The sequence below is a fragment of the Alternaria atra genome (genome assembly GCF_907166805.1).
Source record: "Alternaria atra isolate CS162 genome assembly, contig: 32, whole genome shotgun sequence".
NCBI classification, from domain to species: domain Eukaryota; kingdom Fungi; phylum Ascomycota; class Dothideomycetes; order Pleosporales; family Pleosporaceae; genus Alternaria; species Alternaria atra.
Window position 1 is genome coordinate 1,301,801 of NW_025091331.1, and position 12,690 is coordinate 1,314,490.

At 49.0% G+C, this 12,690-nt stretch overlaps 5 protein-coding genes across 5 annotated transcripts; 4 read left to right on the forward strand and 1 right to left on the reverse strand.

Annotated features, from left to right (window-relative positions):
- Positions 1 to 218: 218 nt before the first annotated feature.
- Positions 219 to 1,330, forward strand: ALTATR162_LOCUS10184 (uncharacterized protein; the record flags this gene model as incomplete). Its single annotated transcript, XM_043317820.1, has 2 exons — positions 219 to 449; positions 497 to 1,330. 2 exons carry the CDS (start codon positions 219 to 221, stop codon positions 1,328 to 1,330), a joined length of 1,065 nt encoding a protein of 354 aa, XP_043173755.1.
- Positions 1,331 to 1,606: 276 nt separating this feature from the next.
- On the reverse strand, positions 1,607 to 1,984 carry ALTATR162_LOCUS10185 (uncharacterized protein; the record flags this gene model as incomplete). The annotated part of the gene is made up of 1 exon (XM_043317821.1): positions 1,607 to 1,984. The coding sequence occupies one exon, from the start codon at positions 1,982 to 1,984 to the stop codon at positions 1,607 to 1,609; it is 378 nt and encodes a 125-aa protein (XP_043173756.1).
- Positions 1,985 to 3,032: 1,048 nt separating this feature from the next.
- On the forward strand, positions 3,033 to 4,473 carry ALTATR162_LOCUS10186 (uncharacterized protein; the record flags this gene model as incomplete). Its single annotated transcript, XM_043317822.1, has 2 exons — positions 3,033 to 3,541; positions 3,591 to 4,473. 2 exons carry the CDS (start codon positions 3,033 to 3,035, stop codon positions 4,471 to 4,473), a joined length of 1,392 nt encoding a protein of 463 aa, XP_043173757.1.
- A 414-nt stretch (positions 4,474 to 4,887) lies between these two features.
- ALTATR162_LOCUS10187 (uncharacterized protein) lies at positions 4,888 to 7,485 on the forward strand (the record flags this gene model as incomplete). The annotated part of the gene is made up of 4 exons (XM_043317823.1): positions 4,888 to 5,061; positions 5,115 to 5,209; positions 5,266 to 6,701; positions 6,752 to 7,485. 4 exons carry the CDS (start codon positions 4,888 to 4,890, stop codon positions 7,483 to 7,485), a joined length of 2,439 nt encoding a protein of 812 aa, XP_043173758.1.
- A 682-nt stretch (positions 7,486 to 8,167) lies between these two features.
- On the forward strand, positions 8,168 to 9,574 carry ALTATR162_LOCUS10188 (uncharacterized protein; the record flags this gene model as incomplete). The annotated part of the gene is made up of 1 exon (XM_043317824.1): positions 8,168 to 9,574. The coding sequence occupies one exon, from the start codon at positions 8,168 to 8,170 to the stop codon at positions 9,572 to 9,574; it is 1,407 nt and encodes a 468-aa protein (XP_043173759.1).
- Positions 9,575 to 12,690: the final 3,116 nt, after the last annotated feature.

Here is a 12,690-nt window from a genome sequence, read left to right on the forward strand (position 1 = left end):
TCCTGTCCAGCTAGCAGCTCTCGGTTGTTGCGCAGGGGTGATCGTCGTGGTGAACTTCTGGAGAGCAGTGGCAGGTCTCGGTGGAGCCAAACGCCGATTGGTGCAGTAGCTCCAGGGTCTTGACGTATTGCTTTCACCATCTTCTGCGCTCTTGTGCACCCCTCTTTCACCCTGCCAATATCGCCACTGCGCATTCAATTCCTTTCACCGCTGAAGCCATGGCGACTTTCTCGATACGCGCCTTCATCCCGCCGCTAAGACGACGATTTTTGCCCCTCCAGTCAGCACGACGATATGCAGTACAAGCTCCCGGCGCTCCAATGATGGAGATATTCAGTGGCCAGCAAAAGTGGTTGCAGAGGGAAAGAGCTGCAGCAGACAAGGAGACAAGTAGAGGAGTAGACTATTTGAGAGATGAAGTAGCCTCAAGATTGTGTGAGCGGGTTCTGGTATGATTCTCCGTTTTTTAAAGAAGAGTAACAACTAATAAACACAGGACATAAATCGTCATTTCCCCAAAGTCCTCGATCTTGGTGCAAACGCATGCAACCTGTCCCGCGCACTCACTTTGCCCTCCGAAGATGCCCCAGACAAAGGCCCACGGTCGAAGCGAATCGGCACCATAACCGCTGCAGACTCCTCAGAAGCGCTCTTATACCGCGATGCCGATTTGCCCTTCAATAAAGAAATTGACATTGTACGAGAGGTTCTATCGACATCGGAACTGCTACCATACGAAGCAAACTCTTTCGACGCCGTCTTGAGCAGCCTGAGTTTGCACTGGATCAATGACTTGCCGTCTGTATTGGCGCAGGTGAACAACATCTTGAAGCCAGACTGCCCTTTCATAGGGGTCATGATGGGAGGAGACAGCCTCTATGAACTCCGCACATCTCTACAATTAGCGGAGCTAGACCGAAGAGGTGGCGTCTCGACGCACACCTCGCCACTAGCAGACGTAAAAGATGTGGGCGGTTTACTTCAGAAGGCTGGCTTCAACCTCCTCACCGTAGACATTGATGACATCGTAGTTGACTATCCCGATACATTTTCCTTGATGAAGGATCTACAAGCCATGGGCGAGTCTAATGCTGTACTCGCACGGGAGAAGGGACCCATACAACGAGATGTGCTCTTGGCTGCGGAAGGGATATACAAGGAGCTTCATGGTAATGAGGATGGTACGCTTCCTGCGACTTTCAGGTTAATCTACATGATTGGCTGGAAGCCTAGCCCCAACCAAGCTAAGCCACTTGAGAGAGGGACGGGCATGTTTAGCATCAAGGATCACCTAGAGAAGAACAACAAATCTGGTGACGAAAAAGAATAGGCAATAGATGCGAACTCGAAAGGACTCAACTTGGCGACATTGTGCTTCATGTGCTACGTTGCAGTACATGTATCTTACCGAAGCAGTCATCGGCAACTTGGGATATATAGTCATATATTTGTACTCTGCAGCTGCATGCAAATGCATACGGTAGTGTCGATATGCCTTCCCCTGGAAGTCTCCCACCATATACTAATGCAAGAATGATAGACGCCATCGCCTCTGCTACATGGCCTGCTTTACATCTACCTCTATGCGGTTTGCGTCATGTCATCGCTAGACGATGAGATTTGTACGCATCTTCTTGCCCTTGCGCACCTCGCGATCGCACGTAGCCAGAGCTTCGCCATTCTTGACCACTTCGATCTCGCGGTCGGTTGGAATTGAAGTCTGGTATAGCTCGATCTCGTCGACAATAGGCAGAGCGTTGTAAAACTCGCTCTTCAGTCGACTAAAGATACGCTTCTTCAATGAGTCGCATTCGAGAAAGCCGCAGTGCTGGTAGATGTCAAAGCGTTGGATTCGAGCGCCTCGAAGGTGTATTCCCACGGAATCATGCTCGCTGGCTTGCATGTACTTGTAGACCCAAAGCATGGCCTTCTTTGAGCTGTTGGAGATCGTCAAAACTGTGCCTCGTTGTGCAATGAGCTTCATCTGTGCAGTTGGGGAGAAGTGAGCTAGGAGCTTTACAGAAGCGCTCTCCAGAGCTATGTAGCGATCGCCATCCTGACCAACGACGATTTTTGCCTTTGGGCCTTTCTTGAGCCTATATTAAAGGTTAGTACATATACAAACGATAAAGGTAACAGTGACTACAGAAGACTTATGTGGCGAGCTAGTTTGGCGTAAGGTGTGCCTTACGTGTAGGGTTCCTCACTGTTACCATTTTTGTAGTTTCGCGGACTAAGGTAGTTGCTGCCTTTTACTTCAACTACGTCTTTTTAAACTGTTAGTAAAAAAGGCCAATGTTGATAGTATGGAGTTTGTTGAAAGGCCAAGGACTTATGAAGCTTCTGTGGGAAGGCGATGTACTGAGGTGAATGGTTACTTACTGAAGAGGTGAATAAGTACTGGTTGCAATTAAGGAAGTCGTGGGGAAACTGGATAGGAGAAAGAGATTAATCCCACTGTTATTGCTTATGTAGTAAGAGAAAGTTATAAGCCTGCGCTACAGCAATAGGTGGATGAATCTAGCACGTGAGACCGAGTGAAGTCGTGACAAATGTCATAGAAGTGAAAGAATTGATAAGATCTCTCACTCGTTTTAGATACGGCGCAGGCCGTACATTGTCATAGAGCTTATCATTGCTGGCAAGGCCGAGATAATGCTCTTTTACATAGGTAGGAACTCGGACATGTTCTCTTGCAGCGACACTGCTTGTGAACAGCGACGCTAATGACGAGAATTTCCAACAATTGTCAAGTCAAACTTGTGCAACAGCTACCTGGGGATCCTGCTGTAGTATAAAGTAGCTCGCCGTCTTCTTCATTGTAGGTAACCTGGACTCTGAAGGTATTCGCGGTGGCTTATGTGCAAGTCCGAGAAGACGAGATACCGCAAATAACTTTAGAGTCTATTGTAGTGTGACAAAACTCGGTGATTTGGGATGGAGCAATCACGCTAGTCGTCAGCCATGTGCTTGAGTTCACCTTGGAAAGCAATCGCCTCTGCTTACCCACCACGACCCCGTCAGCACCAACCATGCACTATCGAAGTATTGACGTCGGACTGCATTCGCAATTCGATATCGAAACGCTGCCCGAATATCGCCCCGAACCCGACAATATTTCTGGCTCCACCCCGCATTATATCGAGGAAAAGACGTCCACATGCAGCGTCTACATTCCAGCCTTGCCTGGCAGCACGTTCTGGATTAGATACTCCGTGTCGCCGCCAGTCCCCCAAGGATACTACTTCCTCTTCAAGCTCTATATTAATGGCGTGCACATAATGAGCTGGTCGACTGGCAAGGAAGAGAGATGGCAGGGCAAGACTATGTTCGGTCTATTTGAGAGCCCCGAGGATGAAGATGGCAAGAAAAGGATAGAGAAGCGAGTACTTTGCTTTACAGCAAAAGACACTGTGGATATATTTGACGAGACCGCGCGCGTCGAGATACGAGTACATCGCGCAGACGGAAGGAAGCGAGTCGAACGACAGACAGAGGAATATAAGCACACCGAGCACGCTAAGACTGGCAAAGGAATAAGGTAAGCGCAGGATTGACGTGACACAATCGCACTATACTAACCTCTATAGCCTCGTCAATGCTGGACGCGCAGGACCAGAGCAGTCAAAGCGCTTTTACAAGTTCGCCCTCATCGACCCGATCGACCAACCCTTCGCAACGTTCCGCTACTACTACCGTAGCTGGGACCAGTTGCGAGAACTGGGATTACTTGAACAAGATATCAGTGGTACTGGCGAGGAGAACGATCTTCCTGTGATAGAGCCACAACAAGTTATCATGGATGGAACTAAGGATGACATCAGCACTATCAGCAAGAAGTCGGAAGACGTGTTCCATGACTACAAAGAGAATTTCAACCACACCAGACGGGTCACTAGTGCTGCAGATATAAGAGGGCAGACTATAAGTTCCTCTAGTCCAACGCGACCCAGGTCGGTGAAGATGCGAAGGCCCTCGACTCAAAGAGCGTCGCTTCGTCGTGTGAATGATACAGAACAGCCACGCGCTTACATTCCACGCGGTGCACCCAGCTTGAAGATAGACACATCTGTTAGGCATGCAAGCGAGCACACACAACAGCGCGATAGCTTCGTCGGTGCACCAACGCAACTCTACCGGCTCTCGATACCACCATCCATCAAACTCGGACCTCCGGAGCCAGCTTCACGGCCCCTCCCTACACTTCTCATCAAGAACGACTTTGGGGCATCCACATCATACCGCCCCCATCCAGCGTATCCTGTAGATGACTGGACTGTGCGCACTCCCAGCCCAGTCAAATCAGTCCGAGACGGCGTATCCACTCCTCCACCGGGTAGACGCAAGGAGCAGGGTCGCTCAGCTTCTGCGTTCATGAATGCGATTACATCGTCATGGAGACGTCGAGGTATACAGACACGGGATGGAACGGGAGTGATAAAGAATACCGAAGATGTGCAAGGTCTGCCTTGATGCTGTCGGCTTGATAGCGCTGCAGTAGACAGTGTGGTTGTGATCACTTCAAAGTGGGCACATCTAGGTCATTGAACCGGGAAGTAGGGCGAGTTGAAGAGTCTGATGACTATTTACGAGAACGACCGATGGTGCTGTACGCTACTGAATAAACATTTCAGATGTCATGAGGTCAGGCCGCGTAAGATGAAACGCGGGACGATTGCCAATCCACACGGTCATGCAAGGCACCACGCGCTGATTCGTTCCCCCACAACCCCGCAGACTGCAGCTACCCCGAGCTTCCATCCCAGCTGACAGCTTCAAGTTTGCTGCATGCTTGCTGCCTCTCATAATCCATGATTCAGTTGTCATAACATCAAGTGTATTCTTGTAGTATTCATCTTGTTTCGTACATTGTGCTTGATCGAAATCATGCGGCTCTTCGCTGTCGCAGCTGCGGCGTTTCTGGCAAGCGTCGTAGATGCTTCGAGTCTCCAACCTCCCGTCCTTCCGTTGATCGTACGAAATCCCTATCTGAGTACATGGCTGCAAAATGCGAGAGAAGAGCCATGGAGCAAATGGCCCATGTTCTGGACTGGATCTGAGGTTCGCGGCACCAAGCTACCTTGAGCGCCCAATGCTAACAATGATACGGATAGGTCGGATTCAGTGTCCTGGCGTCTGTTCCGGACTCAAAAGAGGTATATCCACTGCTCGGTCGGCCCCACGACTCTCTAGAGCACAAGGGTAAAGAGCAAGTTGTGTCTGATCACCCAAAGCAGAGACAATGCTGACCCCAGTCTGTTCTAGTTATACGGTCGCGTACCCCATATACAGAGGTGCGAAATACGACGCGTCGACGACCAATCTTACATACTCCATACGAGCGCCCGACACAATACAATCAGCAAAAGACCTCGAGATCACCTTGTCCTTCCTCTCGCCCATCACACCGACCTCAACTCTGCGACAGACCATACCAGCAGCATACCTATCTATACACGTCGAAGGGTCCTTTGATGTCAACATATACGTCGACGTGAACGGACAATGGGTCAGCGGCAAAAGGGAGAGTTTGATAGAATGGGGCTTATTTCAGCACGTCGCGCCTGGCCTGAATGACAGACTAAAGACATGGCAAGTCAAGCGACAGGTCGAGCAGCTCTTCACTGAGACAAACGATCAGCCAGAGTGGGGTCAGCTACATTTTACTGGACCTGTCGATGTGCGTCATGAATCGGGCACGTCAGCGCTGTTACGCCAGCGATTCGCTCGAACCGGAACGTTGCAGAATGAAGTTGACGGAAACTTCCGCGGTGTCATGGATGAAGAGCCAGTATTCGCATTTTCGAAGGCTTTTAAGCTGGCAAACTCGTCTATCGCTACGTCAAAATCTAGCAGCAACAGCGACAGCGTTTTGTTTACGATAACTCACATCCAGGATCCAGTCACGCAATATGCATCTGCTCGAGGTCTCACGTTCATGCGACCTTTATGGAAGTCTTGGTTCTCTCAGGATGACAAGCTCATTCAATTCCATTACGGCGACTTTGCCATGGCAAGCAGTCTCGCAGGCAACTACTCTGAGCAACTGCGCATCGATGCCTATCAATCGGGTTCTTCTAACTACGTCGACATCGTTGCCTTGTCTGCACGACAAGTCATGGGCGCCACTAGCTTCTCTGGAACCAAAGAGAACCCGTTGCTCTTCCTCAAAGAAATCTCTTCCAACGGTAACAGCCAGACCGTTGATGTCATCTTCCCGGCTTTCCCGTTCTTCCTCTACACACAGCCTAGGTGGTTAGCGTACCTCCTGGAGCCACTTCTTGAGCATCAGCTGAGCGGTCAGTATCCTAACAAGTACTCAATGCATGATCTTGGTGCACACTTCCCCAATCTGACGGGACATGCTGATGGACGCGATGAGTATATGCCAGTCGAGGAGTGCGGCGATATGCTCATCATGGGCCTGGCGCTGGTCAACTCATTAAGCTATAATTCCGATGCAGAGGCTCAGTCCATCTGGTCGGCAATCGGCAATGATGCGAATCATGACATCGACGCAAACAGAGCGTTCTCTTTGAGCAACGTCGGCTTACACAATGGAGTTGAGTACATTGATGAGACGTGGGGTGGAAGTGCCAAGGGTATCGACCAGGCAAAGAAGTGGCTAGAAGGTAGCTACGATTTGTGGAAGCAATGGACCGGATATCTCGTTGAAGACGCTCTTGAGCCCCACAACCAGCGTGAGTATCAATGCAAGACGACGTAAAACTTGGGCTAACAGAGTGTACAGTCTGCACTGATGATTTCGCTGGGTGGCTACCACTTCAGACTAACCTTGCCTTGAAGGGTATTGTCGGCATCAAAGCCTTCAGTGAAATTGCTGACCTCATGGATCGCCCTGGTGACGCAAAGCACTACCGCAACATCTCGGAAACGTACATCAAGAAGTGGCAAGAATATGGCATGTCTCGGGATGGCACACATGCTAAGCTCGCCTATGACTGGTACGGCAGCTGGACAACTTTATACTCGCTCTACGCCGATGCTGTACTCTGCTTCCACCCTACCATCACAAACACATCATCCTCCATATCAGAACAGTCAGACTATGCATCTGGCAATGGTCAGGCTCAGCGGCCCTTGTCCCCTTCAAAGCATTCTTCTGGCCGCACACCCATAACTGATGACTTCATCCCCGACGAAATCTACAACCTCCAGAGCGACTGGTACTCTACGGTTATGCAAAAGTACGGACTCCCTCTCGATTCTCGCCATCTATACACCAAGTCGGACTGGGAGTTCGAAGCCGCTGCCGTGGCAAACAAGACGGTGCGCTCAGAGATCCTTGATCGCGTAGCGCTTTGGTTAAATGAGACGGTTACGGACCGTCCTTTCACGGATCTGTATGTCACTGAAGGTGATGGTGGCTTTCCTGGGCCATGGTTCTTCGCGAGGCCAGTCGTCGGCGGTCACTTTGCATTCTTGACTTTAGAGAGGGCTTGCGGTGGTAGTAGCAGGAAGTAAGGCAAGTTATATTGAAAAGACAGCCTACAGAAGCGTAATGGACATGGCTTTCCATTTTGCTTGCAGCAATCTGCGATAGAGATATTAACATTGCATAGCCTACGTTCTTTTACCAGTATCAACACGATTCAAATTGTTATAGCACTTTGTACAACAGTTCCAGACATGAGTCCAACCTTGATCCCATATCTGGTGTAAGTTTGAGTGTCTTTGAGGTTGAGTGCTATGCATGTAAGGACTAGCCTCGCCATATCCGGTGTAATTGAGTTACATCGCCTCAGAGATTTCATCTGTACTGACCTACAATACTCCATGCCTGCGCACACTTGCGTCACCATTCCTAACAATGTAGCACGCGTCCGAGGTTGCATCATGCCGGATTTGGGATCATGTGGCGGTCGAACGTTCTGCTCTCAACCGAATCTGCATGGCCGAATTGGTCTGCCCTGGGTGTAAGCCCGCTTTGTGCCAAATCTAGAGCACTCAAAGAGAGGGGGGCTTAGCGTTGACGGCTTGAGGAGGTTTCTGTCCCTGTCAAAGAACGTCAGATGAACAAAGGGTGCGCAGCCTCGAGATGACACTTTTCAGCAGCCGGTTCTCGAGTCCCGCCGAAAATCATGACCCCAATTTTCGAGCTACTAATCTGAACATCAATTGCTTTAAAGCCTACTTGAATTACACGATGATACTTGATCACGCAAACGGGAGAGTTGTTCAGGCACACGAAGACTACTTAGAACAGCAAGCACAGAAAGAAGCGAACGACGAAAGGAAACTATACATCGACCAAATCGACATTTACAACCTACGGAGCGCTAGCGTATCAACTGCCGAGGTTCAAATCATCGTCGACCAACAACACTATAAAACACTCTATTGTGAGAGAGAAGGTGATGGGGAATATATGGAGGCGCTCAAGCGAGCCACCTCATACACGATCTCAACAACTATTGATCGCAATACTTTAAGGACGTGTTCGACCCTCGCAGATGAACACTTCACCTATAATCCATCGGAAAATGAGCTGCATCTACCAGTGTGTTATCCGAGACAGCATCACGCTAATCGGGATGACGAACCAATCGCGGTCTTCGACGAAAACTTCGAGTTTACTTCTTGTCGAAATGGGAAAAGGCTAGCCTACCAAAATGATGATCAGATGGCGTTTATAAGACCTGAAGAAATTGAGAAGTATATCGTTCCATGGCTGAAAAGGGTGCAGAAACAGCTTCAAGATGATAAGGCACTGCGCAGCGAGACGCCCGCAGCGAGCGAAGCACATGCAGGAAGCGAATCACACACAAGAGTAATGAAAAAAACACCCAAAAGGACGAAGCTTGCACGCTACCTAGTAAGAACGAACAGTCCTATGGCTATTGGCATACCCGAAGCACTTGTCGACAAAATCCACCTCTACAACGCTATGCTTCAACTGGGTCTGCCCAAATTCGTACAATTGTCCCTCATCGACGCGCTGGTTCTTCAAATGGACCAAACGAGACTTAATGCGTGTCAACTCGACACACTGGAGCATACGATTGGTCGCTTTTACTCAAGAGGTATCGCTGTACTCGATCCAGTACTCAACCACTTTATTGGTACATACTCTTCTAGAAGCTTGGATGATCGCACGAAGCCAGAGCCCTCAGGCCGCAATGCCAAATTGGCAGACAATACAGATGCTGCTGAGAAGGAACCAGCGACAGAAACCCCACAAGAAGCCTCCATAGGATCGAAGACAGGGCAAGCGACCAATGAAGAGCCAACCGATAACAGTTCTGAAACTGTGGACAAAGAGAAACCTCAACCCGCGTTGGAATTATGGAAGACAAAGAGAAAATATCTCGAATATTACGATTTTCCTGCGCAACGCAAAGTCTATACGCTCGATACATATCTCCTACCCCCCAAGCTACCAGTTCTGGGTCATAGTATAAGGCATTGGTCTGGTGTCCGTCGGAATCAGAGCATAGCTGCAGCGTATACCAGCTTTCCACTCAGCATCCGAAAGCACAAAAAGTTCATTCGTCGTAATGTGACAAATGTGATCAATGCAAATGATCGTTTTGAAGAGGAGACCAACAAATGATCGGTCAAGGATACTATCATGAGCATAGTCCAGGGAAGACCAACAAATGATCCTTTTCTAGAGACGAACACTGAGGGCTATCTCAAATATCTCCGAGTTCGACTGCTCAAGCGCCCGTTTCCCCCTCGATGGTTTTGATCTTTCTTACAATACCATCATATGCGTTAACCCCAAACCCCGTATCAAGTCCTCTTCAAACATCTACTCTTATCCAAGATACAATGAGCGTTTCTTCCAAATAAACATAAGTTCAGCAGCCACTGGGATGAAAACAACTGTGGCAACGATCTGGCCAAAAGACCATTGCCCATCCGGAAAGCTCCCCCCAGATGCTTGTGTCATATTACTTTGTAGTTGTCGTAATCGAAAGAACGCCCAGAATTGTATGATCAGAGAGATTGCCACTACAGCTTCGATACACAGCCTTGCATGAGAACTGACAGTATTTCCACCAAATATAGTGCGACACTCTACTAGCCACTTTTGTGTGCCATCCCCATTGTCTAAGGCGGAAAAGATAATCTTAGAGATGACGACAATGGACATGAGCAGGTAGCTGATAATGCCGAATGCCGTGATGAGGTTGTGCTCATGTAAGGTGAGAGTGTTAACACCCCCAAAGCAGACGCCTTCGATCACGTTCCACTCCGCTGTTGTTATAGTGGTGTCTGGGGCGTCTCCAATCCGGCTTTCACCTGTAATAGGTAAGTCAATGGTGCTCTCTGATGTCGTCTCGCTACTCACCGAAGGTACCTCCCATCCGAGAAAAGAAGGGACAGAACCCCATCGCCCAGCATATTACGAACAAGAGGAAACGCTGTGCTCTACGTGCTTCGGAGAGAGCCCCGGAGTGTCCATCAGCGCTGCTTCCCGGCTCTTTGTCCCCACCGTCCATTGAAACAGCAGTTTGAATGGAAGACTGTCTTGTAACCGTACTCACTAGTCTGTTTTCAATGAACATGGTTGGACGTAACAACATTGGAAGAAGAGGCAGAAGTGTAAGTGATGAAACAAGCCATGCGATCTCCACCGTGAACTCGCCCATCCCATCGGCATTGACCCCAAAGTCTACCCCAGAGAGTGTTACGATACTAGCAGCCTGAATCGCGAAGGTGAAGAAAACCGCATTGTCGAAGAACGTTCTTGTAGCGTTCGCGAGCAACAGCCTCACCACACTGGAATGGTCTCTTGCGCTTCGATCAAGCCACAGCGATATTACTACCAGACATACGCATACGACGCTCTCGAGAACATATCCGATCGTCATACCAATACCGCTGATGTCTGGGTTGCCTGAACCCCATAGAGCTCCGCACACATCCTTTCTACAATCCTTTGCGAGGCTGAAATCACTGTTTGTGAGGTTCCGAAGCAGGTCAATGTAGGCTGTGAAGTCCGTTCGAACCGAAAGTGCGATGCAGTCCTGTGTGTTCATTGTCGAGAGTTGTAAGTAGCGAGAGGAATAACGGGAAGAGAAAAGGACCTATCTCGACCATCAAAAGATGCTATCAGCTCTGATGACACTAGAGTCTGCCTTGTCGCTCAGCTACACCCCTCACTCGCGATGCCTTGTGCGGCTGAATTCTAGATCAACGCCACATTACGGCTGAGACCTACACATCGTTATGAACACTTTACTTAAGTCAGACCATAGATTGGAGTTTTGTACTCGGACAGTAATTTCATCATCTCTCCTACCATCAAAGATGAACGTGTTCCTTATACATCTGCTCGTGCTGATCTTCGTAACAATTATAGGGGCGCAAACGGTGAGAAACCCGCAATCCTTCACCAGTGAGGCTGAGTCTTATCTTGCAGCTGGATGTTACCTCATCCATTTCTTCGCCCCCTTCGGTAGAATCGAGCTTTTTGACGAGAACAACTTCTCAGCTTGATGGCCAACTTTCAGCATTCATCACTGTAACACGTTTGAACGGGACGTCCACACCTGTATACACGTCCATTCTACCGACGAAAACTGGTACAGATTCAGACCTACCCAATCCAGGCGGGAACGATGGGTCTTCTAAAGAGTTTTCTACAGGTATATACATAGTGTAGGGTATCCCTGTCCTATATACTGATTCTCGGGTAGGATATACTATCGGTACCACTGTTGGTGGGGCCGTTGGCGGATCGCTCATCATCTCGTTGCTTATCTTCTGGTAATATCTCAATAATTACGTCGCGCTCGTGTATACTGACTTCCTAGGTTTCGTGCTCACAAGAAGAAGAAACTGCGACTATTCATCGGTAACCAGCCTGCATCACCAAACAAGCTTGTGGAGAAGGATAAGGTTGAACAGAGTAAGATAATTGATATTGTGTCGACAAGAACGCCACAGTCAATCAGTCCCACAGCTTCTGCAGTAGGAACCGGAACTCATACGAAGAAGCTGGGTGGTGTGAGAACGCTGAAGCCTGCCAACACGCTGTGATATCTACAACGATCGTTTGACGAACAAACATTAGCATTGTACATCCGTGTCTTAATCGATCAGAATCGTTGGGGTTTACAACATGTCTTGTATTGTTATTTTGATTCTGAGACTACCGAATTAAGTATATAGCTAGTGCAAGTTATATTCTGACAGACTTACGACGCCCGCTTTACCAACCCGAAATCTTTGTGCATGCATATGTGCTGTGATGCCCTATCGCTTGGCGCGGTCCAGGGTCTTCGCTCTTGCAACGCCCAAAAACTCATATCGAAATGCTACAAATGGGTATCGTGGGTGCAATGATCGAATATGACATGGTCATGTCGACCAGAAAGGGTATCATCGTGTTCCGTTGGGGCGCGGACGGAAATGACCGAGATGGCCTGAGTCGCATGCACGTCTGACTCGTGTGGTAAGCCAGTAGCGGTGTACCTGTAAATGAAGAGGCTCGTTCACCAGACGATAGAGGTAGCTGGCATACTGCAACTATGAGTATGCATGAATGTAGCCCTTTGTTCTGTGCATCCTCCTTGTATTGCAAACTTCTCCTGGGGTGTTGTTCGATGGCTATCTTCTTGCGTATGTGACGAAGACAACTTGACATCGCTGCGCTTGTATTCGTAAGAGGGCGTCCGGGCGCCCACGGCCTTGGTGGAACATGGCATGATGCCTATA